Source organism: Ascidiella aspersa, chromosome 8 (assembly GCF_963924565.1).
Source record: "Ascidiella aspersa chromosome 8, kaAscAspe10.2, whole genome shotgun sequence".
Classification (NCBI taxonomy): Eukaryota; Metazoa; Chordata; class Ascidiacea; order Phlebobranchia; family Ascidiidae; genus Ascidiella; species Ascidiella aspersa.
In genome coordinates, this window is record NC_139454.1 from 15,067,968 (window position 1) to 15,094,841 (window position 26,874).

Here is a 26,874-nt window from a genome sequence, read left to right on the forward strand (position 1 = left end):
AAATATAATCATTATCTTAAAATGGTTAAAGGCCTATGGTTTGCTATACTTTTGCCAACTTTTACTCGGTAATTTTTACCATGCCTTGGTCCGTGCAATCACTGTTAAAACAGACTTTAAATCTGTTGTTTCGAGCAATAAGTTATTTTATTAATTGAAGCCTCTTTTTATTAAAAGGCAAGTCGCACGCGCGGCTTTTATCTAAAAAATTAACCCAATTAAACAACCCAATTTATAATGGCCCACTTACACTGACATACAAGCGATAAAAATTAAGCCTAGAAAAAATACCCTATGTCGAAATATACAACAACTGGATGTCTAGTTTTTTTATGGTTTTTCGCCGTTGCAGTTGTTTCTTACTTGGTCTAAAATAAAAAGCGAGCTATATATAGAAAGTAACCTATGTCAAGGACAGGTTTACAAGGGAAATTTTATTATTAAAATCCAGTGTTGTTAAAATAACAAAGGGTGTGACAGCTCTGTAAGACTTTTCTCTCTGCTATATATAGATTAAGTAATAATTGTTTAATACTTGTAGAACCATTTGCAATCATACAAGAGTATATGGATTTATTAATATTCCAAAATTCTGAAAACAATACCTTTGTTTGTATATGTTGGACTGGCACCTACTGCAGCTGTGTCGTCTTCGTCAGACGAGCTGGCAACTTGATGGCGGTAAGCATACATTTCCTTCAATTTAATTTTAAGCTTCTTTTTTCCCAATGTACGCTTCAAGCCTATTGTTTGACCCTAGTGTAAAATACAAAAATTAATAACAATATAATATAGGCAAAAATGAATTTCAAATAATAAAGTAGTATTCAACAGATATTAATAAAATCGACATACAGTGAAAATGTTTTTCTGTGCTAGTCCTGTGAGTATTAGCCTTGGTATTGTCAGCCATATGTTACAAAAACAACCTGTGTGCTTAATGCATAGTTTAAATTAAGGCTACAATGCACCTTTCATGACAGATTAATAGTAAGTACTATTTGGTCTTTTTTGTTAATATGATTTTACAAATGCAGAATGTTTAAAGCTTTTAATATATAGTGTATTTTCAAAGTTATAAAATGTGTAAAATAATAATATAATGCCTACAGCCAAAATAAATTTAATGTATTTGGCACAAATTTTTACATCCAAAATATTAAAATACAAATCTTTACCGCTTCAATCATTTCAGGGTAAAAACACACATTTGTCGCAAAACCTTGTTTGTGGAAAACCTGGTAAGACAAAAGCTAAATGTGGCCTGCCAAGCCAACTTGAGTCTTAAGTTGACCAGTTGCTCTAAAAGGTTACCATACCTTATTTTGATTATATTGTTTGCGATAGATAACACTACAACACTTACTTGTCTAACAATTTCAGGTGTATCCATGTCACTATATCCTGGTATAGGGGTGAACTGGACATCGCTGAGGGATTTATTGGTATTTTTGTGTGATTTTGGTGTTTGAAACATGTGCTCCGATGGAATTACCCGATTTACAGCCGCAGAAAGGAGAGCAGAGTTAGTAGCACAACATTCAGAAAAGCTGCAATTTTGGCCTACTGTGTCATTGCTATACGATAAATTCCCAGGGAAATTTGCTTCTTTATCTGTTTTACAATGCTGATCAAGTTTACCAGAAGGGGATTGGAAGATTAAATCTTTTGAAAGTGCTACACTGGAAAGAGTGTTTTCAGATGTCTGATTCAACATAAGGTTACTCTTAGTGCTTTCATTGTCACGTTGATGAATGTCAGATTCAGTTTTATTGGACTGGTTCAGTTTTATTTCACTGGAAATATTTGAATTTTCGGAAACTGAGTTAGTGTTAGCATTTATGCCTTGGTCTTGTTTTTCTGACTTATTTATAGGCTGGGTGAGTGATGTGTTGTATATACAGTTACCCTGTTTAAACTCAAATTCAGATTCTCCAAAATGCGAGAAATCGGTCACTTGAACTGAATTGCTTCTTATGTTTCCCTTAAGTGTTGGAGAAGAGAATGGACTAAAAGCCACTATAGAAGACATATCACCAATGTCTACAGGACTGTCTAGAGGTAGCTGGCAATTATTTCCTGGTGGTGATTTTGGTGTGCTACCAGTCATTCGCCTGACTTTTGACAAACGTTTGTTTTCTAAAGGAGTGAAATGAACTAATACCCGTTTGTTTTTATTCCTCTCTGAATCCTGTTGAGTAGTTAATAAGTTACCATACGATACCTGAGATTATTAAACTCAGATAGTAAAGTTACCTCATTCATTGAAACCGACTTTTCAGAAGTAAAGTCTTGAATGTCCATTGGAAAAACATCAGACAAATATTGTGACTGTCCCTCACAGTTCAATGATTCTGGAGAGACAGGGTTGAAAAAAAGATCATCTTCTGATGCCACATTAGTGCTTATAGTCTTTGGTGAGGCATATATATTATTTTCTAAAAAAAACAAAGGAATTTTTACAGCTGCAAATACTAAAAAACAGTAGCTACATGTTTTGTGTTACATGGTTATCTGTTTAGGTGAAAACAGTTGTGAGTAACCTGCTGCCTGTAGAGGAAAAATATGTGGTCAGTGGCAGGCTTTAGCTTTGAACCCGTGATTAAAATTGTATTACTGGTAATTTTATTTTCTCACCTAGTTTCAAATTAGGCTTAATATGGTTTTCAACAAAAGAATCTTGTCCTCCAACAGAACACATTAAGCAGATCATAGGAGTAAATTAGGCCTAAGACCGCTCCAAAAAATTCTTCTAGCAAGGTGTTAAAACTTACAACATAAAAATATGCACAGCCAGGCAAACACATTATAATAAAAAGTAAAATATGCTCCACCAGGTAAACAGGCATTTATCTTTTCACTGAAAAAACTTCCCAATATCGCAATACATTTAACGAAGCATTTATATTACCGGCATTTGAGAAATAAACATTGCATTTACCAGATGAACGAAGTGTCGTACCAAATTTCATAAGAATGGAGTTGATCTCTATTTTACTTTCACCCCCCAAACATCCAGTATAAATATAGGTCAAGAGAGGCATCAGTTGAGCTAGCTTGCATTGTGTCACTGTGTACACTCCTTTCTCACAAATTCCTTCTTCAAGGATCTGAAACAGGGTTAATCCTTAAAATTAAAAAATGATGATCGTTTTAAATATATCATGCAGAGAAACTAAAAATTAATGCACACAGGGACTACAGAAAAGTAGTTTTTTTCCGTGCTTAAATAAGGGATGTGCTACAGTTGAGGATATAGTTGATTTATTACACACAGGGCACATCACTTATTAGTGATTAGGGACTCAACTTAAAGGGCTTTAAAAATTTGAAAAAGTCACAAGATGACCCATTATGTGAAGGTTGAGATAATGAGTAAAATTATAATTTTCTTACCTTCAAAAAGTTTGGAAATCTTGCGAAAATAATGCATTTATGAGCAAAAATGTCATGAACCTTCTCAAATTCGTCAAATACTTGCAGAGTTATGTCACTAAATAACCGACAGTTTACAAGACATTTCATATCACACTGTAAAGATTGAGTCTCTTGATTACAACAGTTTTCTACACCAGTTTTAGGAAAACTGTCAGCATTGGAAAGGAAAGATTGTCTCTTTGTGTCCTAAAAAAAGACTGAGTTTTACCAATTTCGATTCTTATGGCCTCTAAAATAAGTGTAAAATCCCAAAGTAGGTAATAACTATGGGTTGGGATAAGTAAGAATGTTTAAAGTTTTCTCAAGCCATTCCAATTTATATCTTTTATTTTCAATCAGTCACAGTTTTAAAAAAAAAAAATTTTTTAAAGTCAAGTGTCAAGCCATCGGTTGCCCAAGTCAAGTGTTTGATATTAAAATAAAACGTTAAACTATTAAAATTGGTAAACGCAACCCAGTTTGAGCAATAACTTTTAACTAAAAACATAATAAACACCCGACAATCCCGACATATAGCAATCAAATATTTTTGCATTGTATAAAGTCAATTAACAACTTTTAAATTTAACCCAAATCATTTGAATGAATGACTTAAACTCAAGTCATTTCTTGAAAGAATTTAAGTAAAGTCATGTTACCAAATGACTTGAGTCAAGTCCTGGACTAAAGACATTACAACCTTGGTAGTTTGTGAGGAAGCCTCCAATTGGTCAAAGCAATTAGTATTTTTTAAAAAATATTATTTTACTTGTCAGCCATTTGGTATCAGGATTATGTTGTTCAATGAATATCACCCAAGTCGAACAATTGCTGGTATAATACCGGTCTTATCCTTAAAGTTTTATGTTTGTTAGTAAAAATGTGTCATTGATTTTCACTACGGAATTCTGTCACCAAGGTTTTTAAAACGGGAATAATTTAAGATAGCTGATAGAAGTTATTAGTGGTGGCCCGAGTCATGTGTAATTTAGAATTTAGAAGTTGACTAAGTTTTTTATACTCCTCCCTTACAAACCCAAACAATATCAATTCCTTGTCAGCAAAAATCAAATTTTACAAAAATACAAGTTAAAAAAAATATATAGGCTATGTAAAAACTGCAGTGGACACATTTTGAAGACAGCAGAAAGCATAGAAAATTTGTTGTTATATGAGAATTTTTTCAAAAAAACTTTTCAAGTTTTGTATTTCTTGTCTTATAATTATGCAGCTTTACAGTCTTCCTGAAAAGTCAAGCCTCCTAATGCAGTTCTCCCAAACCCATATTTACTTGTTGTAAACTAACAAGGTTTAAGTTTTATGGAAAGATGCCCAGAAGGTGTTTAAATAGTGACTTTTTATATTTACAGTATTTATTTTTTTATTTTCGGCAATGTAATAAAAACTTGAAATTTAGAAGAAATGCCGGTATACCAAAAAAAATCGCTCTCGCTTAGCTCGCCAGGTGCGCCCTGACTTACAAAGTTTGACAAACAATAAACTGGAATAACTATTAAAGTTATTGCGTTTCCATAAAGTAGTTTTTATGTTTGCTGCCTTCTTAGAATGTAATTAAACAAGTTTTGAAGTGCAATTAAAGATCCAAGGCCCTCTTGATTCACAGTTCTTGTAACATTTTAATAACACAATTCTTAGTTAACATTTTGTGCGGCCCGCAGAGATCTTTCTATGCTTGGTTTTGGCCCGCGACTAGAAAAAGGTTGCCAACCATTGAGTCTGCTTTGGTAGAGAGGTGTATAACAATTGCTTGCTATAAAAATTGGATGTGCTCTTGCCTAAAACTTGGAGGGGCCATGAGTTTAAACTCACGGCAGGCTAGCTGTTTTACTAGCTTGTCTTGCCTGCATCATTATAACTTAAATAATTAGCAACAAATGTACAGAATGGGCACTGTATATTTTATCTTGTTACCTGCTCTATGCTTTGGTCAAGATCCTTCAACTGATTCAAAGTTTGATCTATGTTGTCTTTAGATTGCATTTTTTCATCAAGAATTTTAGTCTGCAGTCAAAAAAAATAAACAATATGTGGGGTGTGTTTACCTTAAAAATTACTTGTGTAATAAATAATATTTCTACTTAGCCTTTCTGGTTTGGAAGGCAAAGCTAGTTTAGGAAACTTGTACAAATTGTTGCTCATACATTTTAAAGTCATGGTTCTGAGAAAATCGCATTTAATGTTTTATGTTTTAAAAATGGTTTTAGAGCTTGTCTATATGTTATTGAAACAGAACAGTAATAACATTTAATATTAACTACTGAACACTAAAAATAATCAGAACAGTTTCTTCATTTAGTTTAAGTCCTGTTTATTATTTGATAAAATAAGCTCCATTGAGTTATGATATTTTTTCATATTATTGAATTATTCTATATTTATATTTGGTAAAAATGTTTGGACACTGTGGTAAGCCACAACTAATTAACTACTTTTAGGGAAAACCAGAAGGTGCAACATCAGAAATGTTTCACATTACTGACCAAACACTCCTACCCTTAGCACCCTATATGCTCAGAAATTGTGATTTGATGCTGTATTCTAAAAAAAGCAAACACGACCGAGTGAGGTCAGAAGCCAATAACAGTAAGTTGTTTGTAGCACTGCAGTAGTGCCTTGGCATTAAGGAAAAGAAATAAAACTTCTTGTTTACGCTCATTTGTTTTTCTTTAGGGCGATTATTTTGAGTTATATTCAAAACATTTTAACAGTATTATATATTCATTAGAGCAATATACGGTATACACAAGCTTGTAGAACTAACTACCCAGGCCTAGTTCATCACATCAGTTTCAGCTTAAACTTCGTTTTTGCATTATCAGTTGTTTATCTCTGATTTGGCAAAGCAATTATTTCATTTCCTATTTCAATAAAATTTTTCGCAATAATTTTTATTTTGTATTTGAACTGTTGTTTCTCTTGGTCATTTTTATAGTTTTTTGTCTTTTTGAAATGACAAAATTATCAACTAAGCTATTTCTTTGGTTTTGCATAAACCAGAAAAACTTCCAAAACATATGGTTAAAAACACCAAGACACTCATGAGGACTTCAAACAACAATATGTTGTTTAAATCAGTGTATTATAAATATGATAGGTCAAAAATTTGTCAAAAAAATAGTTTTTTTAGGTAAAAAAATATTCTCCGTACTCATTGCCTTTATCGCTTTCCATAAAGGTTGGTTTCTACAATACCATTACTAATATTTATTTTGAATGCGCAGTTGTGGCAGTTCTTTCACTGATTAAACAAGTATTAAAAACTAATGTTTTACAAATTTATAGTACAAGGTTTCCAGAACTAAATAAATATTTTAAGAGCATAAATCTGCTTGTATTGTTCTATGCGCCCCTCTAAAAGTCAACCCTGCCCCCTAGGGGTTGGTCTAACCCAGGGTTTCCAAAACTGTGGTCCTGGTCCGCGACGATGCACAGGTGGTTTGTGGCAATATGACAAGAAATTTCAAAGTTATGCATATATGTTGTAGACTACAGCAGGTGTTGACAACTTACGGCCCGCGGGGCAGATTCGGCCTGCTAATGTTATTTATCCGACCCGCAGCCTCTTTGACAAACTAGACATGAGTCCATTTCTCATAGTTTTTAATGTAAGTGCGAAAATTTTTCGCGCTTTGCGTTAACGGTCTTTATACATCAGGTTTGTTTACGTTATGATGCTGTCATTTGAACTAGATTAGCGCTTCTTGCGCTGTGGAAGACTGACTGCCAAGTGCCAAAGTGCATCGCGTACAAACAGAAAACGTATTCAAAAATATTGGACATACATTTTTAATTTTGAAATGTAATAAAAACTTGCATGAAATTTGAAAAAAATGCCGGTATAACCCCCCCCCCCCCCCCGCAAAAAAAAACATCGCGCTCGCTGCGCTGTAAGGTGCGCCCAGACATAGGTTGACAAACACTGAACTACATTAACCATTAAGGTTATCGCGTTTTCTCAAAGTGGTTTTATTACAATTTTCAATTTGAACAACGACAAGTGGACTCGAATTTTAAACTAAACAGACGCTTTTCGTCCCGCTTTGCACCAACACTTTACGGCTTCCTTAAAAGTAACTAAACACGTTTTAAGTGCAAAAACATATCTGAAGCCCGCCTGATTTACAGTTGTTCTAACATTTTAATAACGTAATTCTTAGTTAACATTTTGTGCAGCCCACAAAGACCTTTCTGAGTTTGGTTTTAGCCCGCGACTAGAAAAAGGTTGTCAACCACTGTTGTACAGTATGTGAGCTCTTTCAAAGATAATTAAATTGCCGTAGTTATTCACAACTTATTGATTCCGAAAACTTTTGCTATCCAGTATCGTAAGTCTTACTTGTTGCGCTTTGAATTTACGATTAATTGATGATTTAAGCAGAGGGAAGCAATCCCATCCGTCCCATTTATGTTGTCAGTTTTGTAAATATATAAAATTTGGTTTAATTTAGTTTTTGCTTTGTATAGCGGTCCGCGAAAAAACAGATTTACAAAAAGTGGTCCGTGGTCCAAAAAAGTTTGGGAAACCCTGGTCTAACCAGAACACTTTTTATTAAAATAAGTATAGTCAAAATATTTCAGAACACCTCTTTGGTATACTATATAAAAAAATTATAAATTAGTCTAGGTATAATACTTGTTGATCTGCTGAACATTGTGCAGTTGGTGTTGCACATATTTTGTTAAAACCACTGGAACCGTTCTCAAATTGTGAAAGCAAGCCGGTGACTTTATAGGTTGAAGCTGTGGATGGTTGCTGCTTAACTAATCCACGAGTAAGTTGCCATTTGCAGATACCAGTTTGTGGTGAGCTTGTAGCATTAGTTTCCTGAAGAATAAACAGGATTACAATCTGCCAAAACCAAAAACTAAGCATGCTAATCTGTGATGCCCAGGGACGGGTCCAGGTTTGCTGTTTAAGGGGCGGGGGGGGGGGGGCAGGCAATTTTAGGAATAATATCACAAAGTTATGTCATGTGGGGATGTTACATAAAATTTAATCTTAAAACACTTGTTGTTTTCGAGCAAACTAGCGGGCAAAATACAGCTCAAATCTAGTCTGCAAAAGAATACACTAGCAAATATAGCAGTTCAGGTCAGACACTGTGTACTGATGATGCCTTTGCTGGCAAACTATACACATATATATCTTAAAAATCTTTTAAGAGTGTCTGATCTCAATTGCTAGCTTTGCTAGGGTATTTTGCTGGTAATGATCAGGAATCAAGGTCAACATTTAGTTTGTGAGGGTAACAGTTGATTTCCAATATCACATATTCAGTGCAACAAATACACAAAAGGTACACAAAATAGTGTATTGCTTGAAATAACTGCATTCTAATGTCTAATTTATAAGAAATTGTGCTTTGTTCAACGAAGTCACACAACGCCACCTACCTTAGTATGTATACAATCTTTGGGTTAAATTGATCCCTTAAAAGTTGAAACGAACAAAAACGTATTAAAATGGAAATTAATCTATCTACATAACATAAGTTGCAAAACATATTTTTTGTGGGGAGACATTGGCCTGGCAATGGTATTGTAGTAGTTTACCGACTGTAATATTTTAATGAAAAGTTTTGCAAAATTTTTCTCACAAAACTATTGGGCTTCAACAATCTGAAATGCCAAAGTTTTAAATAACATCTTAATAAATGGGCTTATTTAAACCTAACATAAATAAGTGGTTGTTCTTAAGAAAAATATAACTTACAAAAAAGTAATAGGTTAGCTGAAAATCAGCCCTGATATCAACATACAATCTCAGCCGGGGCCCTGGAAGTACTTGATCACAAAACACAAACAATCAACACATTCCTATTACCTTGTATAATTGTTATCAAAATCTTGTTATCAAAATCTGGTCAAAGAAGTCCGAAAATAGTTGAACAAACGTTAAATGAAGGTTTTCAATCCTCATTAAGCACACACCACAAAAAGAGGAATTATTCTTAGAATAAGGTATTTTGTAAGACACTGTACTCCAAAGTAAGCACAAATATTAAAAATAAGCACAGAATGGTAACCCTGATAACGGCATCAGTTATTTACCAAATGAAAATCTACTAAAATGCGTTTTACAAACAAGGTGCTTTTGACCTTTCCTTGTTTTCCGATTTTAAATAATGGATTTAGGACTTATTTTGATGTGCATAAGTCTTATTTTTTTATTGACAACATGATTAATATCAACCTTTTTGGGGCGATTAATATCAACTTTTCACTGGTTGGAAGAAAGGCCTGGAATTTTAAAAGTTTGGGACCTACAATTTCAATAACCAGTGAATTAACCATAAACATTCAAAACACAGTTTAATTCCCTAACACCCATGGAATTTTTGTTCATTATTATTGCCCTCATTGTATAAATTCAAATTGGCCTCTTTTATGAAAAAATTAGGTGATAGCTATTAACTACAAAGCAGTTTTATTGAATCTTTATATTGAATCCAAATGGGATTGGAACCTAATTTTTCAATTTTTGGGGGGTAATTGGAACCGCTATTACTTCTTAGTTTTGCCATAAGGGTTACTTGAGAGGCAAGTTTGAACAATCCCTGTTGCTAAGAAATAACATTTTTAGTAAGGGATCCGGGTTTTTTAGCGACTAGGGATATCTAAAGTAAAACCCAAGAGAATTCTAGAATATTAAGTTTCAAATCCAGAAAATTGAAACCTGATATATTGTTTTATATTCTTTAACTACTATTTTTTTAAGGAGGATTATTTATAACATACCCTATACTTTGTTGACATGAGTATACTGTAATAAATAAAAAAATTCTTGCAAATGGTTAACACTGTAACCCAGTGTTACTTAAACTTGTTTTACTTTAGGACGCACCTGTAGATCTTTTAAAAAGTGGTCGGCAAACTGTGGGCTGCAGCCCAAATGTGGGCCTTTTTTTCGTTGGCCGTGGGCAATGTTTTATTATTAGAGTTTTGTCATATAGTTATGGGCTATGTAATAGCAGTACATTCACTGTATTGTATTTCAAAATGTTGTGGCTAAGAGTTTTTTTAGTTTTGCTTATTGTTGCACCATAGGGCCACCGTGCTATGCACCCCAAAAAAACTATACTTTGTTAGATCGTTTAAGCCCAAAGACAATATGCATATTATGGCATGTTGCGCCGTGTGACTTATAAATGCTACAAAGGTAAATTTATATTAGGCACAACTGTCAGTGGTGAAATTAAACAATTATACACTATATAATAATCAGAATTGGATTTTAATCTAAAGATCCAATATTCTACTTTGAACATCCCTATGGGCGACCAATTGCTTTGCGATCATCGCATACACCCTCCTTACAATTTCAAGCAATATTTTGGCCATTCAGGGCTTATTACGATGAAGTTAGAAGTTATTCCGACAGGTTCAAGTCTTTTTCAAAAGCTTTAGATATTATTCTGTCATGGATATTACTATAAATTTGGCTTTATTAGGTTGTTGGTCCTAAAGCTATGGTATTATAGATTATTTCAGATACTGTTGCCTTTTTAGGTCTTTAATCTAATGGCATGGCATAATATGACCTGCACAATCATGTTAATTATCAGCCATAATTATGGGTTATTTAATAAATCTCTTAAAACAGGGTAAAATAATTTCTAGGCAAACAATGAAGACTATCATAATAACAAATATAGTCGGCCTTAATCAAATGATTTTAACCAAACCAGGGTTGGAATTATGCACTCGCCCACTCGCTTTACCAATTATTTACCAACAAACAATTAAAAATATTATTGCTGCAGTGGTAAATAGTTGAGGTTTATTGTTTACCTTAAACGTTGGTAATTTTTAAATGTTGGAAAAAGTTTATTGGTCTTGTGATGTAATCAGCGGTCTTTGTGATGTAATTATTGAATTGTTTGTATTGGAAAATTAAGCATTTACTTATATATATTTTATATCGCAATTATGTTTAGATAAGAATCATAACCATTGTGCGATGCCCCTTAAAACGACCCACTATAGGGCGTCACTCAAATCAGGTTGTAAATATTGTCAGTGTTATTTTTTTACTAAGATAGTAAAAATATTCCGGCTAAAGGAATTGTTTACCTTGTCTTAATCGTAAACCGCTTTATGGGTCATTAATTTGTTGAACAATGCATGTCATTAAACGACTAGACTTTTATAAAAACTAATGTTTACATATAGCAAGGATAGATAATATGTGTTACGTCATTACAGTAACGCACGCAAGAGGAACATTAAAATGACAATTGTTGTCTGGACAAGCCTAATAAAGCTTCATTTGACATAAAAATATAAAGCGTTCTTTGACATAAGAAATTATCTTCCATCGCTGGCTTGGAATGCAATTAACGCTCAAAATGTTTAAGTGTTTTTGTGACTTTTTTCTGAACCTAATTGTACAAACGCATGTGGTAAGTTGGCCTGTCGCTGCGGCGACCAATTTATAGTGCTTGCTGTAAATGGAATCTGGTAGTGCAGTGTCAGCGATTTTTCGGTCGACCAATTACTTCCCGTCTCGCGATAACGTTTGTCTAATAATTAAGTGTCAATTAAGCGTTATTGGGCGAGCGACTAACATGTAATGTCAGGTGCGGAGTTCGCAATTTCACTAAATACGTTAAGTTGCAAAAGTAACATTACATTGTAAAAAAAAAACCTGCTGGCCGTCGACAAAATGCACTATAGGGTTACTTTAGGCCAATATTCAGCGAGGTTATGCAGTTATACAGAGCATAATTGTCAAGTATTCGTTATGTCAATAGTAACTTTGTATTCTTTGCAGTACATTATTTGACTTCATAACAGATCATGTTAGTCAAAAAAGAAGCACTAAGACCCAACAATGCTTTAAAAAAACAGGACCGAATTGCTGAAGAGTCCTGTGTACAGTGTTCTATTGTACTCACTATTGGCAAAAATATAAGTTTTGGCAACAACCTGGACAGTTGACATATTACAGTTTACAGAACAGCTGCAAATGACAGGTGTTAAACATATGGGAGATTTTATTATTATACTGTACACATGTTAGCAAATTGTTTGGGCGATTTATTGCTGTGATTGTGGGCCCTGTAGGGTAGATCAAGATTAATCCCTTCCCCAAACAAAATCGAGGTTAAATAATTTAATAAAAATATACTAGGATTTGCTATTTAGGATTTGTTATTCTAGATTCGAAACCTATTATTCTAGAATACCTTGGGATTCTACTTTGAACATCCCTAGCTATGACGTAAAGAAACCACAAGACAGGTTAGTGATAACTAGAGATAAACCGATATATCGGTTTACCAAAAATATCGGCCGATATTTGGCTTCTACCGATATATCGGTATCAGTAAATGTATGATACTTTTGCCGATATTTTAGCACAAAAATATAATATAATTTTTCCTGTACAACAAACAACTTATCAATTTTTATTATGAAAAAAATTTTGGTTTTAGGATCACACCAAGTTAATATGCAAAATAATAGTTTAATAATAAATAAAGTTATATAAACTAAATCATTATTAGGATTTTATTTTCAATTAATTCAAGTTTTGAACATTTCCCAGGTATATTAAAAAAAATCGGTATTGGTATCAGTTGAAAAATGGGTATCGGTTTGGTCCAAAAAATGGATATCGGTCGATCTCTAGTGATAACCCAAGAAATGACCACGCTAGGACGGCAATTTGTAGGTGGCATGCTAATATTTTTGGCGAGTGTTATTTTGTCCGGACAAGTGCTCATTGATAGCTGCTCAGCCAAGGGGCAAGTGTAAATTTTTGCTTGGAAACAACCATGCAAATGTTTATGCATATGTTTTTTGTTAGTACACTGAAAGCCATTGCAGATTCACTGAATCTACCAGCTCCTAACTCAAATAATGTGCGTTAATTTAATAATTATTTAAACGCTGGGAAAAAGCCCAAACTCTGGTGGGCAGAAGATAATTTCTAGTGCAGGTTATATAGGATTGTTACGTCACACATTGATGGATTCGGACCAAAAGTGTTTATATTATTAATAAATCAATGAACATTATTTGGGTTAGGGTGCTCGTTAGCGTTTCGGCTCGGCTAGCAGGTAGTATTAAATTTAATCTTCTTAAGCAGATTTGTTAAGTCAAATTAGTACATTGTCCCCAAACTTCAAAGTCTAAAAGTCAGACTTTTCCATCGTTTGGATGCCCTAATAGCCGTATACCTTTGCTTAAAACTGCATTAATGTCTGACGGATCGGGTGGTAGTTTAGTAACTGTAAAATCAATCGGCAATCAATCGGCACTCGCCCAAACGAAATAACATTTGGCATGCCGTCTGCAAATTTTCGTCCTAGCGCAGTCGTTTCTTTGGTTATCGTTATTCTGTTTTGTGTTTTTTCTACGTAAACAGCAGTTTTTATAAAAGTCTGGTTGTTTATTTCCAAGCACGGGTGAACAAATTAATGACCCATAAAGCAGTTTACGCTTAAGACAATGTTTAAGCGAAATATTTTTAACAATCTTTAGTGAAAAAAATAACACTGACAATTTAGTAGCCACGGCCTGCCTATTTTACATTTTTTTTTTAAATCCTCGCGCTCTCTTTTTTTCGTATTCTCGTTTTTCTATGCTTGAAGGACGTTTTAACGCAGGTTGTTTCATGCCATAAACAAAACGCCACATTTCGCCTAACACTATAGTTTGTAGTTCGCCAAGAAGGCGATATTTTCAAATATCGTAGTGTTCAGTGGAGGTTTCGGTCCCTCAAAACATAAAAACACTGCTTACAAATATTATTAGAAGATATTTGCATTGAAATTTATTGTTAGCAAAAACTGTAGCAATTGCTCTTACTTCCGCAATACAAACAATTAAATAAATACAAAAAAGTAGAATTATTATCCTGGGTACATCGCAAGTACAATAAACTTTTCCAAAGGCGTCAACGACTGGGTTAAACATTTAAAAATTAACAATGTTCAAGTTAAACGATAAACCTTATACCTATTGGCCACTGCAGCAATGATGCCAGTCAGGCGAGTGGGTGTCAATCAGCACTCGCCCAGAGCGATTTGCACTCGCATTGGCGAGCGGGCGAGTGCTTAAGGCCAACCCTGTATTTGGAGATATTTTTAGCTCAAGGTATCTGTGTTTTGTGTAATAGGAAAGTACTTGCTTTATATAAAAACCTCGCGTCGTAATAGCTTTTAATTTTTTTAAACACAATTATCACAATTACCTGCGGTATGCTTTTATTTGCAAAAAAGAAACTTTCATGCTGTTTTTTAAATGCCAAAGGTTAGGACTTTTCGAAGATAAAACTTTTAGGCCCATTTTTTTGATAAAACAGTGTACAATGCAATTTACAATATAACCCCAAAAAGCAAAGCTGCGTGTTGTATCAACTGAAGGAGTAGGTTAAATTTATGTCAATACGAACAGGAAAGACATGAAGGCCAAATTTGTTTCGAACTACAGTTGTCACTTTAAAAAATGCGTAACCTGTTTAAAACTTAAAAATGCTTACTAGCTAAAACCGCTGCACTACGCGCAATAATTACCTCGACCATTAGGCGGTTACACAGCGCTACCCTTGACTGACTCCGCCACACAAACTACAAAGGGAAATCGCGTCTCAAGCGAGCGCAATTCTCTAAACAAACAGAATCATTTTTATGTCTGGGAGAAATTGACTAAGAGTATCGCGACGCCTCTCGTGCTCTCCCGCGCATATTGCTCCTCTCCATTGCAACGAAAGCATCCGTCCGACAAAGCAAGCAAAAAATAATTACAGATTATATTTAAGAATTAAAAAAACGGAAGTTGCGAACTAATTATTATTAAGGACTTGCAAGTTCGGTAAATTGGCAATATAGTAAAGACCAAAAAAAACTTATTTTCGGCTTGTGCGCAAAATTTTGGGCACCTGCAAACATGGTAAAAAATTAGCCGGAACATTGGTGGAGACAGTAGAATAACTACACAAACTTAGATATACTTGTTGCTCGAACGAACTCTTGCGCAAATATGAAGTTAAAATACAGTTTAAAACGTATAAAAAAAGGGTTGAAGTTTTAAATTGGCAAACTTCAATTAAAAGGATATGTGACACATATATCACATAAAAGGATTCAAATATTGCCCGAAATAACAGCATTTATAGAATAATTCAACATAAATTGGAATGTACAGTTGAGTCACAGGACGCAAGTAATTATAGAAAAGTAAAGTCATAATTCAAGTATTTTACCAAACTTGTTGTTCTCGGACCGACGTGTGGTATTATGCAACTAAACAAGTTTATCGCGCGAAACACAAAAAATATGTCTATTTTGGTTTATACATCTTAGACGTGTACTGAATGCATAAAAGATTAACACTACATCATCTCCACAGCTGAATTGCGGCACCCGCAATCACTTAAAACCTTCGCATGAAACACATAAAAGGAATCCATTATGTTAATCCTGTTTTTAAATATGGATAAATGTTACTCATGATACAATAGAAAGTTATTTTGTTAAAAAATTGCATTTCGCAGGAAGTTCACACAGCATTAGCGCGAAAATATTTTTGCGTTTAGTATAGTTAACATTGGCAAAATATAGTTTGAAAGGCACACTCAAGCAGGTCTGAACTCTGCTGAGACAATATAAAAATTCTTAGCAATGCCGAATTTTTAAATACAGTGCAATCACTGTACGGCTATCACGCGACCAACAACTACATGATAACACTGAACTATTCAAAAGTAATTGCACCCAACTAAACATTTGGGCAGCGGCCCACAGTTTGGCGACCACTGGTCTAAATAAAAAAAAAAAGTCCTAAACCAGTCGGACAAAAAGGCTGGAAAAAGGCCTATACAACCTTTTACCTAACCTCAAAGCCCACCCCAAAATACATTACTATTTTTTTTTAATAATTTCAATTTCCTTTTAACTTAATTTGTAACCCAACCCATCAGGCTACCCACCACAAGCCCCAAACAGGCTAAAACAGAGGCGCCGTAACAGCCGTTCCAACTAGAGTTCATCTGAACATTCCATGCCAGATTAATGAACCCTTAATTATCCCATAGCTAGGGATGTTCAAAGTAGAATCCCAAGGTATTCTAGAATAATAGGTTTCGAATCTAGAATAACGAATCCAGAATAGCGAATCCTAGTATATTTTTATTAAATTATTTAACCTCGATTTTGTTTGGGGAATGGATTAATCTTAATCTACCCCACAGGGCCCACAATAACAGCAATAAATCGCCCAAACAATTTGCTAACATGTGTACATTATAATAAAAAAATCTCCCATATGTTTAACATTCTTAACAACTGTCATTTGAAGCAGTTCTGTAAACTGTATTATGTCAACTCTCCAGGTTGTTGCCAAAACTTATATTTTTGCCAATAGTGAGTACAATGAAACACTGCACACAGAAGTCTTAAGCAATTCGGTCCTGTTTTTTAAAGCATTGTTGGGTTTTAGTGCTTCTTTTTTGACTAACATGATCTGTTATGCAGTCAAATAATGTACTGCAAAGAATGTAAAGTTACTATTGACATAACGAATACTTGACAATTACGCTGTGCATAACTACATAACCTCTCTGAATATTGACCTAAAGTAACCCTATAGCGCATTTTGTGGACGGCCAGCACGTTTCACAACGTAATATTACTTTTGCAACTTAACGCATTTAGGGAAATTGCGAACTCCACACCAGACATTACACATTAGTCGCTCGCCCAATAATGTTTGATTGACACCTAATTATTAGACAAATGATATCGCGAGACGCAGTAATTGGTCGCCCAAAAAAACGCTGACACTGCACTACCAGGTTACATTTAAAGCAATCACTATAAATTGGTCGCCGCAGCGACAGGCCAACTTACCACACGCATTTGTACAATTAGGCGCAACAATCGGCGGTAAAACATTAAATTATATCGGTTCCAATTACCCGAAATAAACGGCAGAATTGGATTCGAATCCCATCTGGATTCGATATTCTACTTTGAACATCCCTACCCATAGCTTTTCAATACATTTTAGGCATTATTTTGTACATTTATACTATAGGCCTTATTCCCATGAACTTAAGGACTTATTTCAACAAACTTTTTTAAACAATTTTAGAAAACAACTGTTGTATATTTACAGGGTTGTCCCTAAGCAAAAATTTACACTTGCCAGTCCGGCGGGCGGCTATCAAACAGCACTAGCCCGGACAAAATAACACTCACCAAAAATGTTGGCATGCCATCTGCAAACTTCCATCTTAGCACAGTAATTTATTTGGTTGTTATGCTAACTCGTGCTTTCTATATGCAAAACATAAAATTTTTTAGGTCTGGTCATTTATTTCCATGCATGGATGAACAAATTAATGACCCATAAAGCAGTTTGCACTTAAAACAATGTGAACAATTTCTTAAGGCGAATTTTTTTATCAATTGAGTTAAAACACAACACTGACGATATTTACAACCTGATTTGAGAGCTGAACTTATTGTTACCAAAAAAAGGCAGCAATTGCTTACACCTTTGACATACAAGAAATTCAATAAATACAAAAAGTTAAATTCTTATCGCTGAAACATCGCCCAATAAACTTTTTTAAAGGCGCCAATGACTGGTTAAACATTTAAAAATTAACAACGTTTAAGGTGCAATTTAAATCCTTTTTCCTCATAAATTGATCGTGCGCCTTATAAGCCAGTGCGCCTAATGTACCGGTGCAGTTAAAACTTAGGTTAAGAAAACAAATTCAGAGCTTGCAGTTATTCTGGGTGGGTTAACCAAAGAACTTCAGCTGCTAGATATTGGTATCAACAAACCATTTTTAAGGCTAAATTGCGAGTTGCGTGGGAGCATTGGAGGACAGACAGCGAACACACGTTTACTAAGACAGGGAGACAACGACAGGGAAATTACGCAATTATATGCCAATGGATCCGTAGATGCGTGGGCAAAAATGGCAAAAATATCAGTTTTCCCTATAATGTGATCATTTAGGAAAGCTGGGATAATCACTGAACAATTAAATACTGATAACTCTGACAGTGACGAGACAGAAGAAACATGTCGACAAAATTTGGCGGGCATGCTATGGCGGCAGCTAGCGGGACAGAAAGGTAAAGGGAAATTGCAACACAAGAAAACAACGAAAATTTGGAATCGCAGCGAATGTGTTAATGAGCTTTATACGGTTACCTATACTCCTTAAAATACGTTGCGTTCTATAGTCCGGTGCGCCTTATGTATGAAGAAAAAACTAATTAAAGCAATTTATTGACAGTGCACCTTACAATCGGGTGCAATAGGTTAGTTGAGAAACACTGATTTAGAGCTTATTCCTATGAATTTAGGCCTTAATTTGCTGGGTTAGGTCCTATTTTGTGATAGACATTATTACATATTTGGTTTCAACATATATTTGTGTTCCGACCATTCTTAATATATGTTATAACTTCAGGTTTATACAAAAAACATCAGTACAAACCTTGCATAACGATGATTCCGATTTGCAACCAAATAGACTCTTTTCATTAAGTGTCTCATCCACCACATCAAAAGAATTATCACCTAAAGTTTGATTAGAAACTGGGCTGAAAGGTTTACTCCATTTGCTAGTTATTGGAAGCATAGGGGTGGATGGCACTTCATTATCATCAACATTATCTGAAAACAGGTTTTAACATTTAGTTATGAAGCTTGATGAAGAAATTATTGGATTCCTAAACCTTTGTTCGGATAACTGATAATTTCTACAAATTTGTGTTCCAATGCTAATTTTCTCGATTCTATAGTCTTCTGAAGCATGACAGGAATAGCTTGTTCCTTGTATCTATAAAATGAATTAAAAAATGTAAAACAAATATCAGGGAACTCCATTGAATGTGTCCGAACACAACAAGGTATATATATATTAAATAAACTGAAAAAATAAAAATCTTTAAAAAATAACATTTACTTTAGTTTTTCTTGCTTTTTCTTTCTTTTTTCTTCATCAGCCTCAGACTTTGATATAGCTTTAGCAATCTGGTAAATAACATTTTGATAGCGAAAAAATGTCAATGATTTGTTTTGTTTCAGAATAAAGTATACTTTTGCTTACATTAATTTTGATCTGGGGAGAATTAACATTTTACAATATGCTAAAATTGTGAAATTTCAAGAAAATTAAAGAACTAAGTGTCCCACATGCTGAGTTCTAAAACGTTTTTTTAGTAGTTAACTTTGTATGTAAAGTAATTTATTTGCATACTTTATTAGACAATTGAATGTTAAGATGGGGGACCTGGACTTTTAACAATAAATTCTACAATTTGGTTATATTCAATTTAAAGTAGCTCAATGACTTGCTTCAAACAATCCGCTTTAATAGAACAGTGTCTGGTGTAAAAAAATACTTTCTCTGTCAAACATAAATTTCCCTAAGCCCTTTGGTTGCTTTGCAAATTATTTGCTTTATTTGGTTATATTGTTATTACCACAAAAAATGATTATTAGCTGTTCAATTTTCCAGAGATAAAAGCAATTAAAAATAAAACAATTCTATTTAAACTAAACTTAGTCAGAAGACAATGTTTATCAAGAAAAAATAATTTTTGTAACAATTCAAACTGTAAAGTGTTAAAAAAACAATAATAAGGGAAACTTATGAAAATCTGTTAACTAAATTGTTACCAAACAATTTCTTGATCAATATGTTTGTAAAGGTATGTAATAACATGTGTTAAAATGTTGAAGTTCAAGTCTTGTGGGAAACCCAGGAAAAAAGCTGTTAAATTTCGAGAAATAAAAAAAAATCCAAATTTTCGAAAAAAAAAATTCTAATGCTTGTAAGTAACTTAGGAGGGGTTAAATAAAGGTTTTTCATGATTCTCGATTGATTGTTAACATATACCGAAAGCCATTGCAGACTCTTCACCGAATCTGTCAATCAATGATGCAAGCCGGGCAGACTAGAAAAACAACTAGCCTGCAGTGAGGTTCGAACTCACGACCTCCGGTCAAGCCGGGACCGTCGCTCTACCAACCGAGCTATGTAGGCTTAGGAGGGAACGAGTCGAGAAACAATCGTACGCCAATGCTAGCTTAATCTGTTAGTACAAGCAACTTCAATTGAAGGGGATTCACAGTACCATATCATTATTCAATGAAACCAGAACACACACATGTGATAGGTAAGCCGTAATTGTTGGTCAAAAAGCAGCTTCAGAGGGGCTAGATTTCAGTTTGTAAATTTTTGCCCGCACCAATAGATATAACAACGTTTACACAGATAACAATTTCCATCTGTCTGAGTTATGTTTTTTCATATTACTCCATTACATTCCCAGGCTCCATCCAATAGTTATACTAACTGAAGCATAAATGCTACTGACCTCAACGGATCCATCTGAAGCAGCAGTAAGTACTTCTCTCACAATTGAAGTGTCAGCATTGTCACACTGCTCCACAGTGTTGTGATGTTTTCGAAAGATTGAAGAGTGAAGGTGGATGAGCTCAGTCTTGTTATGAGTGTTGTCTAGAAATTTTCTCTTGGGGTCAAGTTTGACATATCTGGTCGAATGTGGAGATTACAGCAGGAATTCTTGGTACGCAGATGTGGCCGTGTATTTGTAAGCAGTTTCTAGTTCCTTCATGAGTTGGCAAATACAGCCATGCTCAAACACTTGTACTACTGGGTCTGAGTGTCTGGCTCCCATTTTTCCACCAGCCGCCTTCTCCATGAAGGACTTCATGTCACCATGTTCATCCTTACTGAAGGCAAGTTTCATGATGTGTTGATAGATGGCTGCATCGATGAGGAGGTGAGCACGAATTGCCTTGTCCAAACATCCTCCTTCCATGATGTGGCTTGCTGTCTGGCTTCCAGGATAGATCAACTGGATCACATCTAGTAGCCCAGAATCTTCTATTATGTTACCAATTGATCCAAGATAACATTTTAGCAGGTAAAAACGACCCCAACTTGGAATGACGGGTAGATTTGCCTGCTTTATTAAATTCACAGCCTTCAGCCAAATCGTAAGATCAAAGGTCACTATAGAAACCCCTGCGAGCTGTATGCACTCTTTTAGAGTGGTAAAGATGGTGTTGAGGTCATTAGAGCCTCTTTCAATAACTGAGAGTAACTCGATCTGTGTGCACTGTTGCATCATTGGCATGGATTCTCTTCCCCAGCCATTCTAGTTGAACTGTGGAAACTCAGGATCGTTGGCTTTGATAACCGACCCTGCTGCCAAGAGTGTGTCACCTGGAGTGACGAGTGGTTGATTATAAGCCAGGGAGGATGAAAGCTCAGCGATTGGGGAAAACGTGAACGCATTCGTTCCTATTTGTTTCCTGTTTCATAAATGGAATAATCTTTGCTGCTGTTGTGTGTGAACCTGGCAAAGGTGGTGCCGGAGTGGTGACAGGGGAAGGGAGTGATTCCATAAATAGAAACAGTGTTTAAATCTATATTATCTCTAATAAACTGAGAGACTGCATTGCTTGTTTCTCCAACATCCATATAGGCCACCGGATCATTACTTGACAATCCGCTTTCACTGACTGGCACTTCGGCTGTCATCACTGATTGATCTTCAAGCACAACATCAATCGCAACCTTATCATTGCTCTCTTTATCCGTTTCCTGCACAATGGTATCAAGAGTGCCAGAAGTGTATAGAAATTTTCGTGTTGCTTTTATTTCATGCAAATTCCTAACTACTATATATGCAAGAGCTGTATATGAATAAAATCAGTTGGTGTCTAGTCAATAAAATAGAACGATTGTGGCTTGCTCAATACCAGCCAACAAACACTTCGTGAACTTGTATCAGACTCAGACAATCCCATTGAAGAAGAAAGGTTAATTGACAGAGGCAAAAGACTTTAATGATTCTCATAATCAACCCACTCCTTCAAGTCTTCTTATCTCCATGGTCAAGATTAGCATGATGCTGTCGCATAATCTTGTCGGTGCTATCTTTGAGGCATCTGCCCTTATTTTCTATATTACTTTTAAAGTTTTATCTTTAGCCAATGCTTGAAATAAGAAACGCTCTTATCTGGTGACTGATTAAACTCCTGCAGCTTTTGATTGTCTTGGCCCATGTCCATTATTACCCATGCTCTATTGCTGAGTCAAACCATTCGAAGAATTCAATAAAAACTGCCTCTTGCTCCTCATTAATACTTCTCTGTCCTCTCTTCCTTTTTTTCTTTCTCATCAGTTTTAGACAAACTGTCACATCTCGTAAACATGGTACAGTGTTTCTTCTGCTTCCAAGACGTTGGTCCCCTCCAGGCATCCCCGCGAGTCCATGCTGTCTTTAGCAAACTTTCCGTCAGTCTATCTGTAGTCAAATTAGCTGGCACTCTGTATTTCTTTCTAGCTAGTTCTGGATTATTTTTGTAGAGCTGCGCTGGTTTGTTGAAAAGAATGCACACATCATTATATAGGTTAGCTGCCTGTGTTTTTGTAGAACTGCAGCCAGTTGACGAACTGGACTGACAAGTTATGCGTCCTCTCTTAAACTTTGATAACTCTTTATCTGACTTTGATGTTTGAGCTGACTTCTTGGTGGTTGAAACAAAGTTGTTGTACAGATCATTTTTACACTTCTGGTGGTACCTCAGCTTTTCTTCTTTTTGATCCTACTTCATACGATCTGCAACATTGGCATTTCTGACAGTTTCTGCTTGTTTCGATAAAGTTGAGTATACCTTGGGAGTTGCTTATATGAGCCTTTCAGCTGATATATCCGAGAGAGCACAGATGAAGCAATTGAGCACAGGCGAAGTACTAGCTTCATCCATTTTGCCAGATTATTTATTATATATTTTAGGAGTCGGCAAACCCTGGCACTCGATTTCTTGGGCACGCCAAATGACGGGTGGGTTGCTGTAGTATAATATAAATGTTAACAATTAATTGAGAATCATAATAAACAATTATTTAACCCCTCCAAAGTTACTTAAGGGCGATTATTATTATTTTATTTTTTTTAATTTTTGATTTTTTTTAATTCTCGAAATTTAACAGTTTTTTTTCTGGGTTTCCCACAAGACTTGAAATTCAACATTTTAACACATGTTATTACACACCTTTACAAACATGTTTGTCAAAAAAATTGTTTGGTCACAATTTAGTTAACAGATTTGTGAAATATTTTATAAAATGCCCTTATTACAAAAAACATTTGGAGAATGGAAACATATAATCAACAAAGATACATTATATATATACCTTAATCAGTTCTTCTTCTTGACTTCTTGCAGGTTTATTACGACATTTTCTTCGAGCTTTCAAGGATTTAACTCGACACTAAAAATTGATTACATAATTTAACTACTCTCTAAAAGTGGTAAATGTTTAAAGTAGAATAAAAAAGTTTTGAATATAGAATAACGAATCCAAAACTTGTATTGCTAGAATTTCTTTTTGTTATTAATTAAACTCTGTTTTTGTGGAATTCATTACAACATACATGACAAAATAGCAAATTATTTGCAGAACAACTGACTATTGTTATAAAAAATAAAACATGATCAATACCAACCAATGTTTTTTATTGAAAATTTGCATGCCAAATAAACAAGTTGACTAAATTAACAATAATTTGAACACTTTATTGTTCCTTGGAACTAATTATTAGATTTATATTCATTACAAATATCCTGCACAAAGTATTAAAGCTTCTTTTTTTCTGTGACAGTTTCAAGTCATGGAATTGCCTTAATACATTAAACGCCCTAAAAGGGCAGCGTTCGTGTTTCATCAGCAGTTATTTATTTTGCTGCAGCAAGCAAATCATACACTAATATTAAAAATGAAAAAGAATTAAAACGATCAGTCACCGATGAGCAGTTTTGGCAACAAAAACTACATCCGTAATTTATAACAACCTGATCCCTTAATGGCTAGTTTACCATTTTTATTATGACCATATAAAATTTGCTTGAAGAGCTTTGTTTTGGCTAAGTATATGAAAGCTGACATACATTAATAATTATGACTATAAGGGTTCTTTTTTCTTTGGAAAAATTCAGCTTTTTGAGTATCTATATAATCTTTTTAAACTTAGCCTAAATAAAGCCACTGTACTTCTGAATGACACAATAACACAGGGATGGCAACACTTCTTCCAGCTAACAATTACAACTGGTTTGTTTGCTAAAGGCTAAACAGTTATTAATGTATGGTTTGCTACTGCTTTACTTACGGTAATAACCGGATCAATTGTCACATTATAAATGCTATGGTTCAACATGTAATCTCTGAGTTTTGGTAAACATTACACACGATTAACATAAACTAAAAAAATCACCATTTATAACCAAATATTTAATACATATGACTTATCAATTTCAATCTAGTGTCTACAAGGTATTGCAAACACTTGAAAATTCTAGGGTTGGGCATTTACACTTGAAAATTCTAGGGTTGGGCATTTGACCAGTCAAATACGGTCAATTGACCACACTTTATTTAACCAGTCAAATACTCATCAAATGTTGTAAATTTTTTTATGGTTGTTTTGTGATTTGAGAGTATTTGACCATATTTGACCGGTCAATTGACGGGCTTGCCAACCTTAGAAAATTCTGTCAGTTTTTACTGCACTTGTAGCCCCCCTGAAACCTTCTCATGGACTTCTGGTTGGAAACCACTGGTTTAAGGGCACTCGCCATTTGGGTGAGGGTTTGTTGAATTAGCACTGAGGAATGTATTTTAATTTTAAGCTTTTTAGTGTGTTTTAACTCCGGATGGGGATTTTGCACCCACCCGCTTGCTAATGCAACTGCAAAAAAATGTATCTACACATCTAACTATCCGTAGACTCCAAAACTTTTAAAGCAAATTGTAATTTTCTGATTTTCAATTCTTGAGGTTTAGATAGAAGTCTGATATGATACTCAAATTAATAAAACTATTAGAAACATGTATACTTATAAAAAAATAAGTTTATGATGCCTCTCTTACAAACAAAACTAAAACTGATGAACACCTTTGTTGCATTACTGGAATTTGGATCATTGCATTCTGAACAAGACTGTATGTGCCGGCACAAATTTGCTTTGGTTTTTAAAGTCTTGTCACATTGCTGACATTTGAATACACTTTTCTTAAAGGGTGTTTTCTTTGAGTTACCAGAGGACTTGGAGTCTAAACACCTGTATGAAAAAAATGGAAATTATTATTTTTTTGTAATACCCACATTCAAAAACAAGCATCAGGCATTAATCAATATAGGGTACAGGCATTAACCAATATAGGCCAATTGCATTTGATCAGCCAGTTAATTAATAGATAAAAGATAACAAAATGTTGTTTGACATCTAGAAAAGAGAATAAAATTATTTTTTATATTTTATTTTAGTCTTCTTTTGGAAAAAATTAAAAATTTGAATGTAAAAGAGGAATCAAGATTAAAAGCTTTAAAATACTAACCATTACACTACAACTAGGGATGTTCAAAGTAGAATCCCAGGAATTTCTAGAATTTTAGGTTTCAAATGAAGAATAACAAATTCAGAATATTGAATCCTAGTATCTTTAATTATTTACGCTTCATTTTGTTTGGAGGAAGGATTCATCTTAATATACACAATTTTCCAAAATGTTTAACATTCTTAACAACTGTCATTTGAAGCAGTTGTGTAATCTGTGATACATGGACAGGTTGTCCAAACTTAATATTTTGCTCATATAATGAGTAAAATGCAACACTACTCAATGAACTCTTTAGCATTTCATTGTTGTGTGTCAGTTCTACTTTTTTGGACTAGTATGTCATCTTTCATGCAGTCAAATAATGTATGCGAAGAATACAACGTTACTATTGCCATAATCACTACTTGACAATGACGCTGTGCATAACCTCGCTGAATATTGGCCTAAAGTTGACCAGGTAACCCTGTTTGTGCATTTTGGCCGTTATCTAAACTTGCCACTTGCATTTGTACTAGTAGAAAAAAAATACAACGCTAGAATTGGGTATGAATCTCATTTGGATTCGAATTCAAGGATTCAATATTTAAACATCCTTAACTACAACCTAAACCAAATCTATCTGTTGTAGCTTGCAGCCTTAATCTTATAATTAGGTGTCTGCAATACCATCACAGATTAACCCAATTTGTCCAATTTCTTTGATACCAATAGCAAAACCCTTTTAAACTAGATAGTAGTATTATAGGCAAACAGGGCTTTAAAAATCAACCAGCTTTGGTATGACAAACATGCAAAAACAAGTAATTTATGCAGGTGTTTTGTAATGACCAATATCAGGTTTTGTACATTTTTGTTAGGCTTTAACTTACAGTCCAGAGCAGCATGTTTCTTAATGTAAATGGGTCAAGCATATTTAGTTAATGTGAAACCAAAATGAAACGCGAAACGTTTTCTTCTGTCTCTTGTTTGCACCTGGGTTGACCGTATAGACACAGGATATATTTTTTTGTCAAAAATTG

The 26,874-nt window shown here is 34.4% G+C and overlaps 1 protein-coding gene across 4 annotated transcripts in view; it reads right to left on the bottom strand.

Annotated features, from left to right (window-relative positions):
- Positions 1 to 26,874, bottom strand: part of LOC146136272 (uncharacterized) — a 45,828-nt gene that overhangs the window by 15,260 nt on the left and 3,694 nt on the right. For 3 of the 4 annotated variants that reach the window (XR_014501569.1, XM_083395254.1, XM_083395252.1), the window contains exons 2-13: positions 25,410 to 25,575; positions 23,648 to 23,725; positions 19,376 to 19,443; positions 19,146 to 19,249; positions 18,905 to 19,083; positions 8,072 to 8,263; positions 5,350 to 5,439; positions 3,397 to 3,624; positions 2,942 to 3,110; positions 2,257 to 2,438; positions 1,367 to 2,191; positions 606 to 756 (exon numbers count right to left, since the gene is read on the bottom strand). Coding sequence is in view for 3 of the 4 variants with exons in the window: in XM_083395254.1 (XP_083251380.1) it covers positions 606 to 756; positions 1,367 to 2,191; positions 2,257 to 2,438; positions 2,942 to 3,110; positions 3,397 to 3,624; positions 5,350 to 5,439; positions 8,072 to 8,263; positions 18,905 to 19,083; positions 19,146 to 19,249; positions 19,376 to 19,443; positions 23,648 to 23,725; positions 25,410 to 25,575 (2,432 nt within the window). In the remaining variant the exon portion in view is untranslated. The remainder of the gene's footprint in view (positions 1 to 605; positions 757 to 1,366; positions 2,192 to 2,256; positions 2,439 to 2,941; positions 3,111 to 3,396; positions 3,625 to 5,349; positions 5,440 to 8,071; positions 8,264 to 18,904; positions 19,084 to 19,145; positions 19,250 to 19,375; positions 19,444 to 23,647; positions 23,726 to 25,409; positions 25,576 to 26,874) is intronic. The other variant, XM_083395253.1, reaches the window with a different exon arrangement.